Genomic DNA, 22703 nt, shown 5'->3' on the forward strand with positions numbered 1-22703 from the left:
TTTGGTTTGACATTGGCCATGAGAATTTAGAAAAGGCACCTTAATCCCACCTTTATTGCAGAGTGAACATCATAGCAAATAAAGCTCCACAGCTGAACTACTTTTTTTCATAGACCACTTTTTCCTATGCCTCAATCCTCCCCCAAAATTGTTCAGTGTCTCTCAACTCTGTCAAGATACCTCTTTCAACAGTCTTTCATGTTAGGAGCATGTTTGTCCCCAGTGTCCAGTCACTGGGGGTGACTCATTATCCACAATCACTTGCAGAAACCTTTTTTAATCATAATCATCGTCATTAGAAATTACAGCTGTTTTTCTTCATCTTTAAAGCACTTTGCGGGCTACATTAAGAAATGTGTGCCCAGGAAATTATTGGCCAAGTCTCAGTGCATTTACAAAGGGTTTTATACAACTGCTGTCAGCTTCATGTGGAAATAAGCAGGGGGAAATCATCATGTTTGTGAAAGGCTCTCGCAGTACTACAATAGATTTGCCCTCTAGTCTGCTAGCAGCAAAATGAGTGTTTTGAATAAAGCTGATTAATAGTAGCTTAAAAAAAAGGAAGAAAAAGAAGGCATGGAGAAAGACTTTTCACAAATGCACCTCTTTGGCTGGACTCAAACATATTGCATCCTTTATTATTACTCAGAAGCCTAACAAAAGGGCTGAGTGGTTTTGGTTATGCAGAGGTTTGCGCACCACCAGCATCCCTCCATTCCAAGGAGCAAAAGCATGGCTCTGGCATAGATGAGAACCGTATCAGCTAGGGAAACTTTCCTTTGAGGGGGGACAGGAGATTAATCCCAGAACAGCTGTTGAGTGGGATCTGGGTTTAAATTATCTCTGACTGATTGCTTCTTTCTAAGAGGTGCACCCATCTACATTTTAGAGAGGTCCCTCCACCCCATCCTACTTTTCTTCTGAAAAGCACCACCCCAACCTTCCTTGCAGAGTGTTGCATCTCCCCTTCTTCCTTCTAGAAAGTCTCAAAAGCCCCAACAGTCCTTCTAAAAAGGTCCCAAAAACTAAAGCTGCAGCTGCTCTATTGTGGTGGGTCCAGGAGATGAATGGGCAGGAGGCTCACTGCTCCACGGTAGGGATACTTCAGTCCCAAGGAAGGAAAGGGTGAGCCAGGTGCCCTCCTGGCCTCAAGGGGCAGCAACTGCTGTCAGCTTTATTGATTGTAATGGGGAAGAGGAGATTCTGGCTGAGCGTAACAAAGCAGCCCCAAAATCCAGCAACAAATGCTGAGTCAAACACAGCAGAATTTTGTACTTTCCCATCTATTTTCCTTTGTAATAAAATATGGATTGGGCCCAATTTAGCCATGAAAGGGCCTGAAAACCTCTAGTACATCAGAAGTTTTATTTTTAAAAAGTGGATATTCATCTACCTATGTGACAGCTCAAATTATGTGTTTTTCAAGAATTGTTTTCTCAGGGTTTATTCACATGGCTCCTGGTGTAAGAAAGCTCTGAATCAAAAATAGGGTCTATGGGCACTTTCCCAACATCCCAAAATGGGCAAAATTTAAAAGTAGCTTTTTCCTTGTTGATGCCAGTGGATCAGAAGTGCCTTCCCTCTTCGACTCTGAGTTTCTTCACACGTATGAAAAAAATCCATAAACTTGTTCTAGCCCCCCCTTAGCTCAGTCTTGGGCATCCCTAGTATAAGGATGGTCAGCCCTTTGTGGAACCTGGCATCCCTTCTCTGGGAAGTACAGGTGCAAAGAGGCAAAAATTAGTCCCAGGAATTGTTAGCAGACGTGACCTTCCAGCAGTCATGACAGCGAGACCTTCCACCATCCAGCCAGATATTGGTCCTGGCTGGCGGCAGAGAGATGTCCTTATCTAGGTGTCATTTTGCTCACCCAAAGAGGGAATCGGGAACATCAGTGACCTCATACCTCCAGGTCAAGCCTGAAAATGTAGACATAGCATGATCAGTCTGGGGTGAAATGCTGCTCCCCACACTTCAGCATCATCAGCAGAAGAGAGGTGGTTTGTCCTTGCTGTGCTTGTGGCCATACAACATCACTAGCAACAATGTGTGCAGGTGTACTCAGATCATCCTTGTGCAGCACATGGGTTACAGTTTGGGGCTTTGACCCTGGGTCACCTGTGGCTTTCTAAGAAGCCACTCTCCCACCTTTGAAAAGCCACCACGGGGAGGCAAAAAGTGCTTCCACAGCTCAAAGCCTGCCTGGGAGGGAGGAGGAATAAATCCCTTGAAAAAAAAAAAATAAAGGAGCTCAAAAAGGGAGGAAATATTCCTTTGAAGATAAATCCTACTTTATGCAGTTCAGCATGCCCTGGCTTGAGCCCCTCTATGCTCCTGTGAATACCTAAGTGGTTCTTTGTTCCCTGCTGTTAAGGGTAGACATGGAAATTGGGATGCAGCGTGGGGGACCCTCTCCAACCCCACTACCCCACCAAGGGCAGCCTGCCACCATGAACATTGTCTCCAAGGGAAGACTTTGTCTGCCAGCCAAGAAGGGGAAAGAAAAGAGGTTTGCAGATTGCGTATCTCTGCACAGCAGCTCTGCAGAGCGCTATTCAGCCCAGACAAAGGACGGGAGCACTGGACAGCCCCCACAGTGAAGCCCCCACTGCTGGCCCTCCCCCAAGCTGCGGCTGCTAAAGTTCAGATCTTGGAGTAAAACATCCCTGTAAGGAGGGGAGGAAAATGCAGAAAAAGACACTTCCCATACCACCAGCAAGAGGTTTCTCCAAATGCACCAGGGCTGGCCCGTTTTTGCACCCTAAGAATGTGGTTCTGCAGCTCCCAGAGGAAAATCATTTCTAGCTAATTAAACACAATGATGTTTGTGCATGAACCTTCTCAGAAACCTTTCAAACTCACTTTTGAGCAAAAGGATATTCTGACACAAATTCCCTGATCTAACACCAATGAGTGATGCAGTGGAGGTATCACCCAGAGCATTAGTTTCCAAACTTAGAGTTGCATCAACAAAGCAGCAAGAGCAGCAGCTGAGGACTGTACAGCTCATTTGATTTTCATCCATCTGCTGGTGTAAGACTGCTTAGCGAGGAAGGAAGATCAGTGAGTTTCATTGTGTGGGCATCGCCCTGTGCAGACAACCAATAGGCATGACCTTGATGGACCTCCTTAAGACCCAGAACACCCAGCACAGTCAACTCTGCTGGATCAGCACCCAGTAGCACTCACATCTCAGCAGTCTGGAGGAAGGAACAATTTATTTAGTTGCAGGGCTTGGGGTGGGAACTATCATTCCTCTCTTGGTCTTTCTGGAAGAGTGGTTGGACTCATCTCCTCTGTGTTTGGATGGTCTCCCTGAGACCCTGGTTCAGTCAGTGAAGACAAATGGGCATCACTCAACTCATCCAAGGGCAAATGTCTAAATAGGCCAGGTGAAGTGTCCCACGCATGTCCAGAGTGCTGGGCATGAACCCAACCCAAGATGAAGAGGCATTTGTCACTCAAAGCCAACAAGCCCAGTTCAACCCTGTGAATCTTTCAGATCACATTCAAGGAACTTCTGCATCCCGGGTTTGACAAGCCGCCTTGGTATGGGCACCACAGTCCATGGCTACCTGGAAGGTACTCACGTAGGAAAGCTCAGATGAAGCAGCTGTCAGCCACTGGGATGAGGAAAGTGCTCATTAGGATCTGGGAGGCACCACCAAGCACACAGTAGACCTTGCCCTGTTGTTTTTCCCTCTCAGTTTATCTCCTTCAGTACAGAGAGCCAGCCCTGGATATCTGTGCCTGGGTCAAGGGCCAGAAAATCATCCCTCAAAACATCATTTACCATGAATTGCAGAGGAATATGGGACAGGCTCAGCTGTTGCCTGGTGACAGCAGTGACAGAAGGATGAGGTCTCAGAGGTAAAGAACTAAGATGGGGGCTGGAAAACCTAGGGGATGGAGAAGGTAAAGGGATTGGTGTCACTCACCTGGATTTCTTCTAAGAACTGGGTTTTGCACAACCAAAAATTCTTAAAAGATTTGCAAGCAAACACAGGAGAGGGCCACCATGACCCCACAGAACCTTTCTGACCACTTTAAGGCATGAATCAATTAAAGCAATCGTGGAGCAAAGGTTAATCAGTAGCAAGTACATCTTAAGAAATAAGTAGTCTTTTAAAAAGCAATTGCTCTTGCCAATTTCCCGTCTCCCCTTTTCTAAGGTGTCTTTTATTTCTCCAGCTCTGGAGAACTTCCGAAATAAGTTCAAAGATTAAGAGCAGCTGCCGAAAGGACCAGACCGAATTGGTGATGGCAGCTGGGGCCACAGAAGCAGAGAGGACTGGACCCGTTATTGTCACAGAGGCTCAGCGCTGTACAAACGTCTGGGGGTTGAAAGCCTTCCAGGAGCTTCCAGCCTAATTAGAGCAGATGGAGGCTGGAGAAACAAGTAATTGCTCACAGTTGCATTGGAAAACAGAGGAAATGAAGTGGGAGAGTAAGGAAGGGATTGACTCCGAAGCATTTCTATGCAAGCAATGAGACTGCAGCCTGAGTGTGCAGGCTGAGTGTGCAGGCATGCAGTGATCCTTTGAGCTGCTCCCATGCTGTACCCTGCTTCCACATACGTTCATCTTTCTTGCACACAACAGTGGAGTTGACATGGAAACTGCCCTCATGAGCAGCAGCCACAACCCTCTCCTCATTCACACATGCACACATCCTTCCCACCCAACTCTGCCCTCTCTGCCTGCTACTCTTATAGTGCACCACCGTCATGGTTAACTTCTTACCCGTCACCTTCCTATGTAAGCATCGACTAAAGAAAATAACTGGTGCGCTGTGATGGCCCCAAGAGCCTTTTGGCACCAGACCTGCAGAGGACAGGTCACAGGACAGGGTTTCTCACCTATCTCTCTTGCTACAGTGTATCTTGCATTCCCATAGACTACAACTGCTCAAACACCAGGAAGAACTTGGGCCAGAAGGGTAAAGGAACAGGAGGATGAAGAGTGCATTCTAACCCTGACAGCTGGTCCTCATCATGCTTAACACAGCATCTTCCCTGGGAAGTCAGCAGAGGCTTGGAAGGCAAACAATGACAGGAGAATAGGACCAATATCAGACCAGGACATGGGCGTCTTCAATCTGTTCAGCCCTCTAAAGTATCACTCTCTTCTTCCCTCCTTTTCCTGGAGAGGACAAGAAACACAAGAGATGCCAGTGTTGTGCTGGTGGGGACAGTCACAGCAACATAAGCCAAGGCCACCCTCCGTGTACTGGGATTGTATCAAAAGCCAACCCCTCAGCCACCAAAGAGCAGCCAGTCATGGCTCCTCCTTGAACGCTGCTGAGAGATCCGGCTTCAGCAGATGAAGAACAGGATGAGGACAAGAGGCTGAAGGGAGGAGCACCTGCAGGCAGCCTGCTCAGCTCTCTTGCTCGTGGTGTCTGGAGTTGCAGCAAAGGTTGCAAAGTGGAGCCAAGCCCATGCCGCCCTCAAGGCTCAGCCTGCCATGGAGTCATGGTCCAGGGTGCATCACAGGTTGTGCATCCGCTCTGCTCAATCCACACCGCTTCCCTTTAAGTAAGATCTGGAGTCCAGAGGATCTTCCCAAATTTTTATCCTATCTACTCTTTTTAAAAATAGCCCAACATCCTCATTTTCACACACCACAGATGTCTCTGGGCAGTCCTACAAGCCAGATCATAAATTGTCACCCCAAGATGACGCACAGACCTCCTCCTTCAAAATAAGCCAGGCTATTGCCGCACGCACAGCATTGCAGTCTTCAGGGAGCAACCATCGCAGAGCTCCTTCCAGCCTGTCCCCCACGCAAAGCCATGGAGCAGGGGTTTTGCAGCTGGACAGGATCTGCTCCACACTGTGAGGAGGCAGAAGCACACATCTCAGCTGATAGGTAATAACTTCTGAAGCCATTTGCACGCAACAAGAAATGTTTGCTTGAAGGAACATTTCTGATCTCTTGCATAGAAAGGGAATTAAGTGCACATTGTCGAAGGATCACAAACTTCTTTTAAAATGTTTTTTCTTATATTTTGGCTGATAACTTTATCACACTAGGCACAAATGTGTGTTAAGAATTTGCACAGAGGCACTTTGTAAGCTGCAGGTGATCTCGCAACAAACCACAACCACCAAGTTAAAAGAACTGCATTTTCATCGCCAGAAATGACACATAAGCCTCAAAAGACACCATTTGGTCATCTTCTTGGTCCAATGTTATGGTACAGGAATGTCACAGGATCTGTTGCGAAAACCATCTTTGCATTTCTCTGCAAAGTTTTCAAATTGCCCTGGAAATCTTGCACACCTTTTAAACGTTTCAACAGCAAAGTTGGAAAGGAAGTGACGGCTTTGGCTCCCTTCACATTCAGAACATTTTTTTAATTAAAATCCAGCTGGTCCCATGGTACACTATGTTTTTTTGTTGTTGTTAAATGCAGCTTAAAAGCTTTGAGCAGCTGTAGGAAATTATTTCTGTTCTCTCTTGCCTTCCACCTGGTATCACGTGTTGGAGGATAAGTCCTGAGAGATGCTATGCTTTGAGATCAGGATTCCCAAAGAAAGTATAGCAGTGAAAAAGAGGTGATGTACACCACAGACCTGACTTGCAGCTCATCAAAATCTCCGTTATCCTACCCCCACTGGCCTGGTGCCAATCCCCAGGTTTATGTCAGCTGAGCACTCAAGTCTGAATTAAAATTCATTCTTTCCTAGACGTAAAATTTCCCCCATTTCACTGCTAGTTATAGTTACGCCTAAAAATTACGTGGAAGTATTCAGACAGCAGCAGCAGATTAAGTCCAGGGCCAAATGCCACTTTCATCTGCAAACCAAGCTGCTCTCCAAACAGGTGCCCATCAAAACTCCCAGAGCGACGTGCAGCGGTGGGGCAAACGTTGGACCAGACGGTTGTTTCCAGCCTTTCCAACCAGGTCCTGATTATTTACAGCTGTTCCCAGATGTTACCCTTTCACGGGTTATTTGTTCCTGAGTCAACCTCCCCGTTCACACGCTAAGCGAGCTCAAGGGAAGAAAGAGAGAGGCTCCTTTCTCTCTTTTACTATGGAAACAGTCCATTATCCCAAGCATTGTAAATGGTCGGCTGCCGTTTCCCTCTCACCACTGCCCCAGCTCCAGCAACCCCACTAGCCATCCAGCTCTCACGTCTCATCCCAGATCCCATTTCTCTCCTCAACAGGTCGCAGCCAATTCATCCAGCAGGGACCCTGAGAGTGAAGTTAGACTGTTGAGCACCTTCTCCTCCTCAGCCAGTCATCAGAAAGCCCCCCTGTTCACAAATCACCCCCTTCGCCCCCCTTTTGTTACCACTTCTCCCTATTCTCCGGCTCTTCGGGCTTTGTTTCCCACTGCAATCCAGGCAGAAGCCGTGTCAATCATCCCCTGTCACATCCCAACCAACATACTCAGAAGTCCAAAGGAAAAAAAAGAAAAGTCAAAGAAATCTGCCCCCCTCCCCCATGGTGCTAACTTTTAGGGAAGGCAGGAAAAAGCAAGCAGGGATGTATTCCACCAGGTAGGAGCATCTTTAAGAGTTAGGAGAGAGGAGAAAACTTACGTCGCCGGCATGCACGTGGAAAGGTTATTTTTGCTCTCTGCTGCACTTGGGTTGCTGTGTCCTTTGCTTGTGACACTCTGAGACCCGAATGGTGGCATCGCTGTGTAACACCCAGTATTAGAGAGGCTGCTGACGCTGTCCCTCCCACGGTAGGAGGGGCCACACAGGGCTTAATAAATTCAGTCCTCAAGGCTGGAAAAACTAAAGTCTCTTCATGGGACATGGGCAGCTGTTCCCTGCACGGCTCTGGGAGATGCCAGGGACTTGCAGGTGAACCTGGGTTTGATTCATGGCTCACCCATCCAGAGCAGGAGAGGCTGTTGTACAAATCCTGCCTTGGCAGAATTAGGTGTCCAAAGGACAGAGTCTGAGGAAATATCCCAAAGGAGATTTGGGCAAGTTGTGTCATCGCTGACCCTCAGAATTAAAGCTCCCGAACCTCCTCTGTGAAAATGTTATCCATGGCCATAAGCCCAGGCAGGAATTTGTTGCGCCAGATTTCTGAGCTACCCCAGATGCAAAAACTGCTTATTTCGTGCAACAGTTTTGGGCTCTAATATCTAAATCTTATTAAAGACCTAACTTCCTTTGGAGGGGGGGAGCAGGAAGGTCAGTACAACAAAAGCAGTTTGTGAGGTTGTATTTTGTAACTTCCAAGATGCCCTGGACTTTTAGAAAGGCAAAATCCCACCGTAAAGTTTCTCGGGCTAGGAAGCTGCACAGATTCCCGCAGCTCTTCCCGCAGCTAAAAAGCTCTTCACTGCATGAGAGGCTAAAGAAACATACCTAACAGCTCCAGAGGGCTCTCTGAAACACCACTGGTGTGGTTTTTTTCATTCCTGTGGTCTCTCATATTGGAATTTTAATTGTTGGATGAAAAGATGGATCAGAGGGTCCCTCAAAAGCAAAATCAGAAAACTGCCCTTGCAAATAGAGAGGGCACAAACATGGCAGAAAGGATGGCCCGGCAGTTTTGGGGCAGCTCACATTACAAAGAGAAACTTTTAATTAGAAGATGAGCTACAAAGGTGACAGCCTGGTTCATTCTGAAACTTCATGACAAACAAGGCACGTGAGAGTTTCAGTGTTGCTAACTCTCGCTTAGCACTAGGTCCTAAAATACCATGATCTCCCTCTGGAATTGGAATATTAAATAAATAAGGGAGCCACAAGGTATGAAGTTAGAAGCAGCTGGTTTTATTGCTGATCACCTTCCAGCTAACACTCAGCTGGCTGGAGTAAGGAGGAATGGGATCGTCTATGAACCTCGAGGAATATTACTTGCTTCATGGTCTGACTCCTGGAAATCTGACAAATATGGCAGAAAATGGTGAGATTAAGAAGGCTGATGGCACTGACAAGATGTAGGGAGCAGCAACAGCAGCTTTTCCAAGATACCTTGCAGTTTTAATCTCCCAAGTTAACCCACTGGAATTTCTCCGTGTATATTTGTGGCTGTGTTGAGTCTAGCTTCATCATGAGGCTGCACTAGGTCTTGAAGGGGTGGCCCAGCAGGTCTGAGGAGTGGTGAAGAGCCCAATAGTTTTTCTCTGCCCTTGAAGCCAGCAGCAAAGTCAGTGCTCCACAAAATACCTTCTGAAGGCGTTTCACCACCATCCTTGCCCAGACTGCCTTTCTTCCAGCTGATGCATCCTTGTGGCAGGGATGGACTCCAAGGTATACATGAGGGATAAGGAACAGGGTTGAGCAACGTCGTCAGTGTGAAAAAGCTCCCTGCAGTGGAGGGGAGAGCCCTGAAAAAATGTAAAAGTTAATTTAAAGTAAAGCCATAGCCACATCCTTAAGAAGCAAAGAAAACCTCAAATATACGGTTCTCTGCCCTAAAATAAAGCCATGTTTTTGCTTTCTTCTGGGTAAAGAGAGGCAAAGACTTCAGTGCCACCGTTTGCTCTGCGAACACCTGGCAAAGGACTCGCTGGCCAGGCACAGGCTGCTCTGTCTTCAGTATCTTCAGTTCAGAGTTCACCAGCTTATCTCAACCACAGAATCCTCACCCAGCATCCCAGTCAGTGTCCTAACCCTGCTGGCAACTGGCCATGAAGGTGAGAATCAGCTGGAGCCCTGCCACCGGAGCCCAGCCTCAGAGTTTATGAGCCCATAAAAGAGAATTCCTGCACAGGACTGGTGCGGTACAAACCCACTTTGAGGACATCAGCAGGGCAGGTCAGCCTTGAACCCCAGCGAGTTTTTGTCTCTGATTGTGTCATGAAAAGATAAAACCAGGCGGAAGATGGCACAAACAGGGACTGCGGATAGTCTCTCTGCCCAGCTGCCAGCCACAACATGAAGTGTTTAGCTGAGAAATAGATGTGTTCACGTCCTTCCATCATATGTCCTACCCTGTTTAGGACTTTTGCCCTTTTGCAATGCCCTGCCTTGGCAGCACAAAGGGGCTGATGTTCTCCCCCTCCCTGGCCATGCTCAGGTGTCCCCTCACCACCACATAATAACACAACAAGCTGCTGCAGAGCCTTGAGAGCAGGTGACTCATGCAGGTAACAACATACCTGCAAGATTAGTTACAGAAACAGCATCATTTATGGTGCTGGTGTTTCCAGGAAAGATAAAGGAGATGGGGGCAGAAAGAGGAGGTGACCCGAACTGATCCAAAGTTCAGCCCTCACTCTTGCAGTGGATGTGCGCCGGCACAGACCCCGCAGCCATGGGCAAGCAGCGTCTATCTTTTGCATCAAGCAGTAACCCACCAAAAATCAGAGTTATCAGTTGGTGGAGGCACAGAGGATGGGATGGGAGCACAAAGAGACCTTGAGTGGCTCCAAGCCCCATGTAAAAGAGCAGAGATGCCACCAGACCTGTAACATGTGGCATGCCCAAGTATAAAAATGCTGACAATCAGTTTCACTCTGAGCTCCAGGGGACGAGGCTGCAAGGGGGGCTCTTGCTCAGTCTCCCACTGAAGCCTTTGACATACAGCTCTGAACATCAAAAATCGGGAAGAGCATCAGCCTCCTGAAATATCAGTGCAAGAAAACTCTGGACAAAGCAAAGACATCCTGTAAATGAGGAGCAGCAGCTTTTGCAAGACTCTGCAAGCCTCCAGGGAAACAAGGGCCCGACCCCACTCCTGCATCCAGGGATATCTCTTTCACCATCATTTCTCAGGCTCTTTGGTTTGATTAGAGTTATTTTTAAGCCTGCTTGCTTCCAAGAAATGCTGTTGTCCCTGCCCAGGTGACAGCAGCGGCTGTGAATAATGGTGAAAAGCAGATGTACCAAAGACCCAGTGGTTTCTTCTGGAGTGTGCAACCACAGGTGCAAAACTTACCCCAAGAATCAGAACTTAAACTGAGAAAATCAACTTCAAGCAGCCAAAACTACTGAGTAGCTACTGTTGAGTCCTGGGGCTCAGAGAGGGTCTTTGAGCATTGTTCCCATCCCTTGGATGGGTGGTGAGGGGGAGACCAGACAGATTCACTGTGCAGCCTGACTTTGGGGAATGGGCCTTCAGCGCTGATAGAAGCTGCACTGTGTGGATTGATGAAGGGGGATGGGGGCAGTGTGAGAGCTTCACATCAACTCTTCAAAGTGTCCAGCAGTGAAAAACTACTTTGCCTCTCACAGCCGTTGCTGCAGCAACTCCGCCACCCCCTCTCCCACAGCAGGGCTGGCCAATGCTGGTATCACAGACTGGCTGATAGAGAGTTGTGAAAAGTGGGGAAGAGGAGGTCCTTACCCTTCTTCTTCCATATTTTATAGCACCCTGTTATGAAACAGCATCATTCTGCTATTTCCTGGCAGAAATCTGGAGGTTGCAATGCACTTGGGACAATGCAACTTGAGTTACCCTGAGGGGCCAAGATAGTCTCAGAGGGGAAAAGCAGATGCAAGGACTGGTGAGGAAGAAGAGGGTCTGATACAGCTCCCCTTAGCCAAATGTTTCTTTACCTAAGCAAAATAATGTGGCAAAGGGTGCAAGAAGACCGTGATGGATGTGAGGAGTGGAGCATGTCAGGATTTTGGTTTGTGCTCATCTTTGGTGCATGAATTTGGAGGACCGCATTAGCCTTTCCCCTCATGATCTCCCCTCAGGTGGTGGGGACACCCTGCTGTTTCTCAGCAAGGATGTCAAAACGAGATTCCCCTCTACCACTGGGCTGTAATCCACATGGGTTGCCCTTCCAGGAACCTGCAGCATGTGATACTCCTGAGCTCTGATGAATTTTGTGGGGGCTTAGACATGATGCTTCATTTTGGGTCAGCAAAGGTTTTTCCCACTGCTCAGGCTCTTAAATCCACACTGTGGCCCACGAGTCCCAGCCTGGGCCATGATGGTTGTGTTGCAGCTTTATCACCGTTTAGCCTGCTGGGTTACACTTGTCATCTCCAGAATGAGCCCAGAGACCTCACCAGGTTCTTCTCACCCAGGTGGATGTCCTAGGCAAGTAGAGCCAGCCTGGCCAGAGGGTACCACCATCAATGAAATGTTGCTTCCCTAGCAAGGGGGAAGCAGAGATGGATGGTCCCCAGTATGGGCACACCACTGTCTCTCTCTGCCCCAGCATTGCCACTGACCTTGCACTGGTCTTCCTTGGTGGTAAAGGAGATGGGACAACTTACAGTGTCCCTGGGCTCGGTCTTTCCCAAAACCTGGGCTGCCCTGGGCTGCCTACAAAACACAAAGACCTTGGGTGAGAGGTGGGGTTAGGGCCTGCTGTGTTTGGCAAACATGGGGAATAGGATAAAGCAGTGGATGCTTCCCGCCTAGGCGACCACCATTCATGCTGTCATGAGCTGGGGGAATAAAAAGGAGGCATGAGCCTAGGGAGGAGTGGTTTGCCCCCCAGCTCACTGCCCTCCTGTGCCAGCCCAGCCCTCAGGAGCAGCCTTTGGGCATTTCAGCTCACCACCTATGAGAAATCAGCAGGGTGTTACTTACCCACTGCCCTTTAGGGCATGATCCAGGCACACTTGAGCCATAAAACCCCTTAGAGCTGCATATGCGGCAGTGGGACCCTGACCTTGCTTGCCAGCATAACTGCTAGCCCCAAATCTATACAGGTTTGGGGGCACAAGGTGTGGAATAAGGGATTGTTCCTGGTTCACTTCACCCGTGGCTGTGTTCAGAGGAGCTGAGCCTCTGCGCAGCAGCGCCTCACAGCCTCTTTCAACCCTGCCAGCTGTCATTGCACGGTCTTGAGATATTCCTTCTCCCTTATCAGGCTTAACCAGTACATCAGCATGGACATGGCCCACCAGAAAACCCCACCAGACCCAGGAGAAGTACAGGGCTGTCTGCAAAAGCCCACGCTGCTGATGCAGACAACCAACCCAACATCAGAGACCTGTGCTGGGATGGGAGCAGAGGGCATGTCCTCCATGGCTCATAATCGGCCTGGGAGAGTACGTTTGCTTTAGGAGGCTGCCTCAACACGCCCAGTGTAAATAACTCAGAAATGAGACAGGAGCAAAGATGGAGATGGGGTGATTGCAGGGGAATGCACTACCGGGGTATCAAATTCTGTCTCACGACCATCTCCTTATCCCTGCTGGTGTGTGCTGCCTGTCTTCAGCCTGCATCCTCCAAAAGAAACATTAAATCTTCTCATGTTGCTCATTGAAAACTGAACAGTATAGAAGGAACCGAATCCCAAGTGCAGCTACCAGGAGAGGGCATTGCAGCCCCAGGAATGGACAAATTCCCTGCTCACCTTGTTCAAGCTTCAGAACTGTCTGAAAGATGAGCTTGGAAACTGGCATTTGGAAGTCTTCTGGATGCTGCTAAAAATGAACCCAGTAAAAGCATCATTTGCATGGTGTGCTGCAGTTTTCCCTGAAAGAAGCATCTCTTCTGTGTTGCACCTCCCAGCTTATCGCTTATCCTACCACCAATTCCCCCATTTTGTTCCCAAATAAACAAATATCCTGCAGTTGCTCACAGAATAGTTGTTCCCGCTAGGATTTAGCTGCCAGCTCACCGTGTCTGGCTCAGACCTGAAGCTGTGTGTTCTCCAAAGCTTCTTCTGATGTTTCACCCCCTGCTCCCTCTTGGTAGATCAACTAGTCCGACACAAGGTATCACTCCTCCCTGTAAACCTTACCGTAAGTCACCCAGGGGCTATAACGATAAGCTACCGAATTTAGGAATGAAGAAGTAAGACTTCAAATACCTGGAGGAGGTGCCACAGAAATAGCAATAATTGCACCCGTAGCCTCTGGACACCCCTCTGAGATCATCACACAGGAGTTCCATTCCTGTGCAGATGGAAGAAAATGAGGCATTGGGAACAGAGAGTCAGGACTGGAATGTATTTTACAGCCAGGATCTTGACTAAGACTGCTGCAGGAGGTCATCTCCTTTGCCTGCCTTCCCACACACAGCTGAGTGGGTCCCTCCTTTTCTCTGTTTAAAAGATGCAACTACAAACTACTAGATACACACATGAGCAGTTGATGGCACTGCTGAACAGCATATTCTCCTGGTCTGGACCCACAATGGACAGGCACCAAGGTCTGAAAGGGTGACCCATGCCCGGGGACAACTTCATCAGTGGTTCCAAAGTGGAGATGTGTTGAGACCTCAGTTTCACAGATATGCTTGATTAAAGGCTGAAATCTTCAGAATTATTTCTCTGACTCTCCCAAGCTGATTCAGCTATCAAAAAACTCCCAACCCACTAATTATGTAAGTTTGGTTAGGAATTCATCTTAGGAAAGATCACTAGGGCTTTGAAGAGCATTCAAATGAGTAATACTTCACTGAAATCAACATCAACCATTTCTTAAAGCCTTGAAATCATTCACTGTCCAACACCTCCCACTCACAGCAACTGCAGGGCAATTCAGCCAAGTTCATCTCAAGGGTGGAAGCCTCCATGACAGAAAGTCCCCCCTAGAAATCATGGAAAACGGTAGCTTGTTAGAAATAGACTGTGTATCCTCCATAGAGCAGAACGCAGAGCCATAAAACACCAACCCAAGTAGCATTTTTAGGGGCACTTCCTGGTGGATGTTACCAAGATAAGTTTGCCTGGTGCCCTGCTTCGTGAAGCTTCAGAGGAGGAGGTAGTGGGACCCCAGTTAGATTTCCTTTCTCTAATGGGACAAGGACATCCAAGATAGGACACTACCACATCACAGCAAAGAGAATCACCCACAATCCCAGCCAGCTGGGCTGCACTGACCCCCTTGCTCAAGTGAGGCTTCTCATCTCCACAAAAAATGAAAAATGGTTCTCTTCTCTGGCTTTGCTGAAAAAGAGCTGTTGGAAAGCAGTTTCTAACTACTACATCTGTTCTGGGCAGAGGGAATTTTACAAAGTAACATCGATTGCCTTGTTCTAGTTGGTTGTTCAAGGTGTTTTTCTTCCAGCACCCTCTCTAAAAGCCTGACTTAGCACCCAGCTGACTAACAAGAATTTGGGAGACCTTCACCCTGTGCCTCACTCCCACATTCCCAGAGGCTGACCTCAGAAAGTCCTCTTGCATTTCAGAGTAAAATATGCAGGTCAGATGTTTTACAGGCAGGAGATAAACAGCAGAAGGGCCGATGTCTTGGCGCAGGCATCCTTCCCAAATCATGATGTTTTTGTTCCCTTCTGCAATGAGGCACTTGAGCAAACAAGTGCATAGGATGATAAACTCCTGCTTCTGTCATCAGTCTCATCCTACCCATCTCACAAGAAAAAGCAATGCTGGAAAGCAATGTACCTATTCCCCAACCCTCCCTGATTTCCTCCTCTGTACGAGGAGGTTCAGACACCAAGTTCTACCACAAGCATCCAGGTGGCAAAAATTGCTGCTCGCTAGCCACTTCCTCTACAAACCATAGTCTAGATCCTGCCTCTAGACTGATGTTTGTCAGAGCATTAACTATATCCAAGTGGTAAAAGCCACCCTTGCTGCAACAGCCTTTAGCATAGTCACATTGCTTAACCAAATAAGAGATGATAAATCTGAGAAAGATCAGAGAAACACAACCCCTTCTTTAAGCACCCCCACTCAGTTCTACTGTCACTGCAAGAGTCATTGAAACAGCAAGTGAAGGAGACCCAAATAATTAATTCTGGTTTTATTTAAGGTTTCATTTTTATTTTTAAAATGGCTGAGCTGACCTCACATATTAAAACAAACCTGGCACTACAGGAGAGTTAACCTGGCACTACGGGAGAGTCAAGCCAAAGCAGTACAAAGAGAAACACATTATCTAGCTGATTTTGAAATGGCAACAGTCCCTGTACTACCAGGTGGGACATGACATAAAGACATCATCCAACAGACGAAAATTGAAGTCAGAAATCAGTAGATGCAGAGCAAAAAGTCTTTTTACAAACACAAGACCAAAGCCCGATGGCTGCTGACACAATCCCAAAACAGTGCAGATCACAAAAAAGACACTGTACCACTGCTGCAAGGCAACAGGAACAAGCTGCTTGTTGTCCACAGAAGCTCGAGTTAAATTTGCTTCTGCTGTTTCATGTACCCGTGAAATCTGGCCTGCCTCTTCAGTTCTTTGGCACATCAAGGCCATCTCCTCCGCTGTAGCTCCCACATTCCTGTTTTGGCTGAATTTTGTCATTTTTGTTAACCTTCTGGATTAGATCCACCTCTCTTAGCATGGGCTGTGAGTCAAAGCCATATTGCTGCTCCAGTCTCAACTTGTGGCACATTTTCTTATCCAGGCTTCTTTCTGCTCCTCTAGCTCAGCCGATGCTGTTCTGAGAGGCAGCAGGCTGCTGTGGCACTCCCTCAATCTCCTCAGTAATTCTGTAATTGAGGTTTTAACCTTTACTTCATCCTGCTCCAGCACCCCTTGGATCAACTCCATCATCTTCTATAGCTCTTCCCGCCAATTCTCTGCAGGCATCCCTTTTGGTGGTGAGCTTCTGTCCAGCTCCCATCTGTATTGCAGTTTCGTTACTGTTGGCTATTCGCTGTCCAAGTTGGCAGCTGCTTCTCCAAGATCCCATCTTTGACATTGTGAGATGTCATTAACAACAAACAATGAGATCCTAGAGCATTGATTATCCATACGCTTGATCCAGTTGGGCTTACAGACCCAAAATATATCTACAGATTGTCTATTACTGTTGAAATAAGAAGCCATTAAAAAGTCCCATTATTTTACAGTGGAAAAATGGAGAATCAGATTTTACCTTTAACAATTTTTACATTGAATACATAGTTATCCACTGAATAAATGAATTATACAAGCTCTTAATTAGGAATCAGGTTCAAGCAAATAATATTCTTGGACTTTGGTCTGGATCAATTTTACCGTCAGCCAATGGTGGCAGGCTTTAAGGAAGCCAGTAGCTATTTACAGGCCATTGCAATCCATTCTTGAACAGTACATCGCTGCAAACGTGCCCTACTTATACCAACCTGCAGCATTTTGAGAGACGGATGAATTGGGATAGTAACAGACAACTCAGCTAAGACACAGCAGCCTTTTACACGCCTCACATTGCTGACCAAACAACATATTTGGCACTTTCTCAAAACCAGGCCCCTGGAAAGGGGCATCAAGTTGGAAACAAAACGCTGCAGCAATCCCAGTTGCTTTGCAAAACAGTGGGGTTTGTGTCAATGCAGTGTTTGCCCCCCCAAGCCTCTTCTCAAGCCCTAACCAGATCGTTTAAGTCAAGTAAGTGTCTCCATGGAAACCTCCTTTCTCAAGGAGCCTCCTTGCTGCAGAAAACCGTGCACCCCTTTTGTTTAAAAGGGGGAAGCAGTTTGGTAGGAGCATAATGCCTGTCTAGAGAAGAACCTGTAATAAATCATCAGCCAGATCTGTCCTTTAAAAACACATCCATTCAATTAAGACATTTTAGGGATGGCTAAAGGTGTGCTACCGCTGCTGCAACTAAATTAGCAAGTACTGCCATCCCCTCCATCCCCACCTCAGCTCCTCAATCTCAGCATCACAACTTGCCTTCTTCAAGGCACACAGGACTCTGTGCACACCTCTAACACAAACTCTTGGCCCTGGTGAAACCCGAATCAATTATTTGTCTAAAGAAAACCTAGAGGTAAATCAACATCAATTCTTGAAATACAGGAAGCATCTTGTCAACGTTACTAGTTACTTCTTGAATAAGACAATCTTCTGTGTTTCATAAGAGTTCCAGCCCCTCCCTCCACCAAGCGCTTTGTAAGTTGTAGCATGTTATATCATTTTTAGTATAGGATTGCTTGAGATCCCTCAAAAAGGAAGCCAATTTTCTGAAAGGATACTCAATTTAATATTTCATGGCCTAACACAGAAGAGAGACTTCATTATTATCAGACACATAAATTATTAAGGGGTTTGATTAAAAATGTTTTCAATTCAGGCAAATCAGTTCATCAAGTATGTAAAAAAAAAAAAAAACAAACCCAAAGCCACCAAAGAAGTTCTCTAGTTGGAGTTGCTTCCAAATCACAGCAGAGTCAAGACGTTTTCAAAAAAATAAGCCCCAGAGGTTTAATTTTTAAATCAGAGTCGCTATTTAAGAGCCCCTCATAGACAGGACGGTGCCATAAATGGCTACACCAAATCTATCACAGGTACTGATGTTGAGCGATGCATGGAGAGAGTGTGGAGGAAAGGGGGTATCTCAGAGTAACAAAAACAACACAATCCCATTCTCCTAAACTTACAGTAGTCAGGAATTTTTATAAAGATTTTCTAAGAGCATAAAAACATGATGTGCCTGTTAACTTGAAACTAGGTCCAAGTGCATTGTAGCCTGGGACACTTCTGTGGTCGCAGTCTTGCAGCTCCCCGGTGGAGAACGAAAGACTTTTGGCAAACCCTCTCTCCAGCAGCTAAGAGAAACCATAAGAGGGATAAACAGCCGTTCCTGCCATGTCCTTTCCACTATGCTACAGAGAATGCAGAAGAGCATCTTGAAGACATACAAATAACTCTCTACCGTCTTTGGGGAAATCTAGCAGAAGTCCTGCTGCAGGACTTCTCACATGTGTGCTCTCAGGGCGTATCTGCATTGAGGTTCTCATGCCAATGGGATGCAGAAGATGGAATAGGGAAAGGAGTTAAAAAAAAATCAGAAACATTAAACACATTTGTAAATCAGATCTAATACTGTGCTGTCAAAAAAAAGTCAATTGCCAAATCTGTCCTGAGCCATATGAGATTTTAGATCAAGTGGGATCTAACCCCTAATTCTTTCTTTTCTTCCCACATATGCCATCTTGACTCTTCCAGAGGAAATATAAATTCTGTATCAAAGGGAATTATTCAAGGGTATTGGCCTTCCATATCACAACCTTCTTTACCAAAGCTCCAAGCAGACCAAGCTTCACCAAAGCTCACCAACAGACCATATCCCTCTCCTGGCTGGCAGCTTTACTATTTTGCCTTTGGATACAAGTTTTGTGAGGGGAAACTCTTAATACTACAAGAAGATAAGCTGCATATACACAAAGTGAGAGGGGCTGCAGATTTCAGCAATGGACTTCAGACTTGTGTCAAACAGTGACCACCTTGAAGCACAAAGGACAGGAGAAGGCAGAAGACCTCACAGACTCTATCTACACTCAATTAAACCAGTGTAAGAGCTGTCAGGTATTATGGAGCTAATAGGAGAAAAACATTTGAATTAAAATCCAGGTGCAGGGAAGAAAGGGCTGAGCCAGCAGCAGGTCTATACAAGAAGCAGGAATGAGTTTCTGTGCAACACAAGTGCTTTGGAAAGAGATGAGGTTACTCCAGAACAGGTTTAAACTCATCCCATAAATGACCAAAGCAGCAATTATAATACAGATCTTTTATCAATTTTCTCTATGCTTAAAGTTACTCCCTTTAGAGCCACTTGCTATTGCAAAGCACTGCAGAAGAAAGGGTAAGATACAAAGTTATATATTACTTCATACAACACATTCCAGCAACTGGTGACAATACGAACAATAATCTCATCTGACAGACTTGTCTGATGACAGTGAACTCTCCAATCTTCCATCAGCCTCAAGTTAAGAAACTCGTCAGTCCTTTTATTAAAAATCAGTATACAGTTGAACAAAAGCCCAGTGTTTACAACCAATTCCTCTAGAGGTTCCACGTTTTCTGTTATTTTACAGACTATTAGCAAACAAAGGCATCAGTAGCATAAAGAAACTACTATCATTTAAAAAAATTAACGTCCCCACGTCTCCAAGAAAGCAGCATCCACAATCAGTTTGTTTTCCATTAGACTTGCTCCAAGAAAGAAGTTTTCAACATCATTTTGCGGGTGAGTCTTATCTTTATAACAGTAATTGCTCTGTTTGCTTTATCATACAGGGCAAGGGTCACTAAGAAGCTTCACAACCCTAAAAGAGCTTGCTGTCATTTTTTCCTGTGATTTACCTTCCAGAACATCAGCAATATTTGAAACTGGTTTAACTAGTTGAGTTGAAACTAAAGAGAGGGCTCCAATTCACAGAATTTGGCAAAAATATTATTCATTAAGTTCTCCAGTGGCTTCAGGAAGCACAGAGGCTTTCTCCGTGCTCCCTCAAAGCACCCAGCAGTGTTGTAGGAGGGACGTGTATTTACACCCTCGTTCCCCTTTCAGTTGATACAGCTGTTCACATTTCTGCTGCCTGCTTGCTTCCCTCAAGTCATTCAAAGCACAGAGCAGCCTCAGTGGTGTAGCAGCAGCTTGGCAGAAGCAGGGAAAATCCAGCCAGCAAAAGATTTAATTTATTAAGATAAACATGGTCTAAGGCTCCACATTATTTTTAAAAATAAACACAGTAAGAAATACGGAAACAAACTGGCTTCGCTATGTGTAGGTCAGGTTCAGACATTCTCAGAAAGATCTTCTCAACCATACAAAATACTCTTCCTCTCTCACCCCCACCACGAGGATGGAAAGACTGTTTGCTATTTAAGACCAGCAATATCCCTGTTGCACGCCCTTTCACATCCAGTGAACAATACCTCTGCCACACTCCAGGGCAGATCAAAGTTTTAAGAACACCCCTGTGAAGAAGGAGCAGAAGGGGAGAGATGCAGGCAATTCATTCTCTGAAATGAACATCTAAAAATCTTGACACGACGACTGGTTTGAGCCCACCATGTTAATGGTTGTTCTTGGCTGCCTCTTTAGCTGCAATAATCAGAGGAGTCAGGCTGGATAGAGGCTTTGCAATTTTCAGGAACTGGTGCTAGGAAGAAAAAAGAAAAAAGGATTAAACTTTTCAGAACATGCCCCAAAAAGTCTGGTACCTACTCAAAATATTGGTACCTAGACCCATATAAAGTCTGATAACCCAATCAAATCTCTGAACAGGTGAAACCAGAAGGTGAGAGAGAAGGTACATAGCGCAAGTCCAAAAGCTCTTCTGAAAATAAAAAGCAACTATATCCCACAGGACTTCTGAGCATCAGAAGGGATCAAACACACTTCAAACATGAGGCAATAAACAAACAAAAAAAACCATCAGAGGCTAAAAGGTAGTTAAAAACAGGCAGAAATGTTACAGTCAAAATGTCCTCCTTCTCCAAGAAACAGAAAATGACTACTTTCTGATAATTTGGGACTGGGAAAAAACTGCTATTTCAACTACTGTCATTCTACCAGTGATTAATGCGTTGTTACAGTCTCAGAAGGCAGCAACACATCAAAAACTGAATCCACTAGGCAAACTAATGGAAAGAAAGAAAAATTAAAAGGGAGTTGTCTCACAGTAGTGAGTAGTCTGAGTGCCCCGATCACAGATTTATTTTACAAGGAAGTACATTTTCCACCTCCATGGAAAATTTGACAGAAGAAACACACAAACCATTCCTCATCAGTAAAAAGCCTGACAGTTTGGTCCTTGCTTTTCACCAGGAGTTCAGACTAAGACACCAGGTTTTCAGTGAAATAACTGATGACAAAGTGATGAGACACTGGTACAGGTGGCCCAGACAACGTGTGGATGCCCCATGATTGGAAGTATTCAAGGTCAGGTTGGACAGGGCTTTGAGCAACCTGGTCTAGTGAAAGATGTCCCTGCCCATGGCAGAGTGGTGGGATTAGAGGATCTTTAGAGGTCGCTTTCAACCCAAACCCTTCTATGATTATGATAACTCACAAGCTTTGTTCCATCACCTTTGTAAGGCGTAGTATATGGCAAAATGTGGTAACACCAAACTGCTCTGGTTAATGCAAGTCATGCATATTCCAAAGAGCTTTGTGATCCCTCCACCAGAAAGGAGACAACCAGGACATCGGATAGCTAGAAGCCCTCTGGCTGTCTAAATCAGAACAAGCACGGCAAGACCATGACAACACATACAGATGTCATGGCCGGCTGTGTGAAGAAGCCATTAAGTGGATCGGCATTTGACTGGCCTCAGGTACAGCTATTATTTGAAGTTGGTTACAGAACACGCTGCACAGCTTTTGGTAGCAGAAAGTATGGCATAAAAAGGGAATAGTCTGTTAACACATCATTACAGATTTAGGTTTTGAGGTTGGGGAGGGGTGTTTCTGGCAGGCTACCTTAGCTGTGCTTGTGCCTTCAGCTGATGCAGTAATTTAGACCCCAAACAAGACCTCGCCATAGGCCTTGCCTTCACTTGGGATTGCATAATTATTACTGCTTTAGCTCTTCTCCCCATCACCTACCTGTAGCAGCTCCTTTGCAGAACCTCTCTTTTCCACATCCATTTCAAGACAGCGATTTAAGAAGTCTCGGAATATGGGTGAAAGCTTTTCTGGATTCTGCAGTTCTGGAGTCCCGTTAGTAGCAATGAGATACAAGGCCTAAAGCAAAAACAAGCACCAAAGAAACAGGAGGTTATGAAGATTAGATTCCATCTCTGGATTACAGAGACACCCATTTGTCCTCTCCCTCACCCGAGTTCAATGAGGAAGAAAAAAGCCCACCTTATCAGGGTGACTAATCAACGCTTAAGCTTCAGCAAGCAGAATAGCTGCCAGCCCTGTTTCTATGTGGATGGGTTCCAATCCTTTATTGTTCTATTCTCATAATCTGGGTTTGGATCCTGCAGACCTCTCAAGGGATTAGAAGGACAAAACCAGCATTCCAGACTGTGTTTACATAGGGAAGTAACTGGCATGACTTTACCAAGTGCTAGACTCCTGCAACAACTATATCTTCATGGGAAGGTACCCCAGAATAAATACCCCTTTTTTTCTGTCAGTACTTTGGCTGAGTGTACAAGGCCTAAAAAGTC

The 22703-nt window shown here is 46.0% G+C and overlaps 2 protein-coding genes across 9 annotated transcripts in view; both read right to left on the reverse strand.

The window, feature by feature from the left end:
- The window catches only part of GDPD4 (glycerophosphodiester phosphodiesterase domain containing 4), a 36706-nt gene extending 29032 nt beyond the window's left edge, over positions 1 to 7674 (reverse strand). For all 3 annotated transcript variants that reach the window (XR_008450352.1, XM_054069694.1, XM_009566517.2), the window contains exon 1: positions 7554 to 7674. The gene's annotated coding sequence lies outside the window, so the exon portion shown is untranslated. The remainder of the gene's footprint in view (positions 1 to 7553) is intronic.
- Positions 7675 to 15601: 7927 nt separating this feature from the next.
- Positions 15602 to 22703, reverse strand: part of PAK1 (p21 (RAC1) activated kinase 1) — a 96469-nt gene continuing 89367 nt past the window's right edge. For all 6 annotated transcript variants that reach the window (XM_054056230.1, XM_054056228.1, XM_054056232.1 and 3 more), the window contains 2 exons: positions 22132 to 22269; positions 15602 to 20683 (listed from right to left, as the gene is read on the reverse strand). In XM_054056230.1, coding sequence (XP_053912205.1) covers positions 20597 to 20683; positions 22132 to 22269 — 225 coding nt within the window. In that variant the 3' untranslated portion in view covers positions 15602 to 20596. The remainder of the gene's footprint in view (positions 20684 to 22131; positions 22270 to 22703) is intronic.

The sequence above is a fragment of the Cuculus canorus genome, chromosome 1 (genome assembly GCF_017976375.1).
Source record: "Cuculus canorus isolate bCucCan1 chromosome 1, bCucCan1.pri, whole genome shotgun sequence".
Classification (NCBI taxonomy): Eukaryota; Metazoa; Chordata; class Aves; order Cuculiformes; family Cuculidae; genus Cuculus; species Cuculus canorus.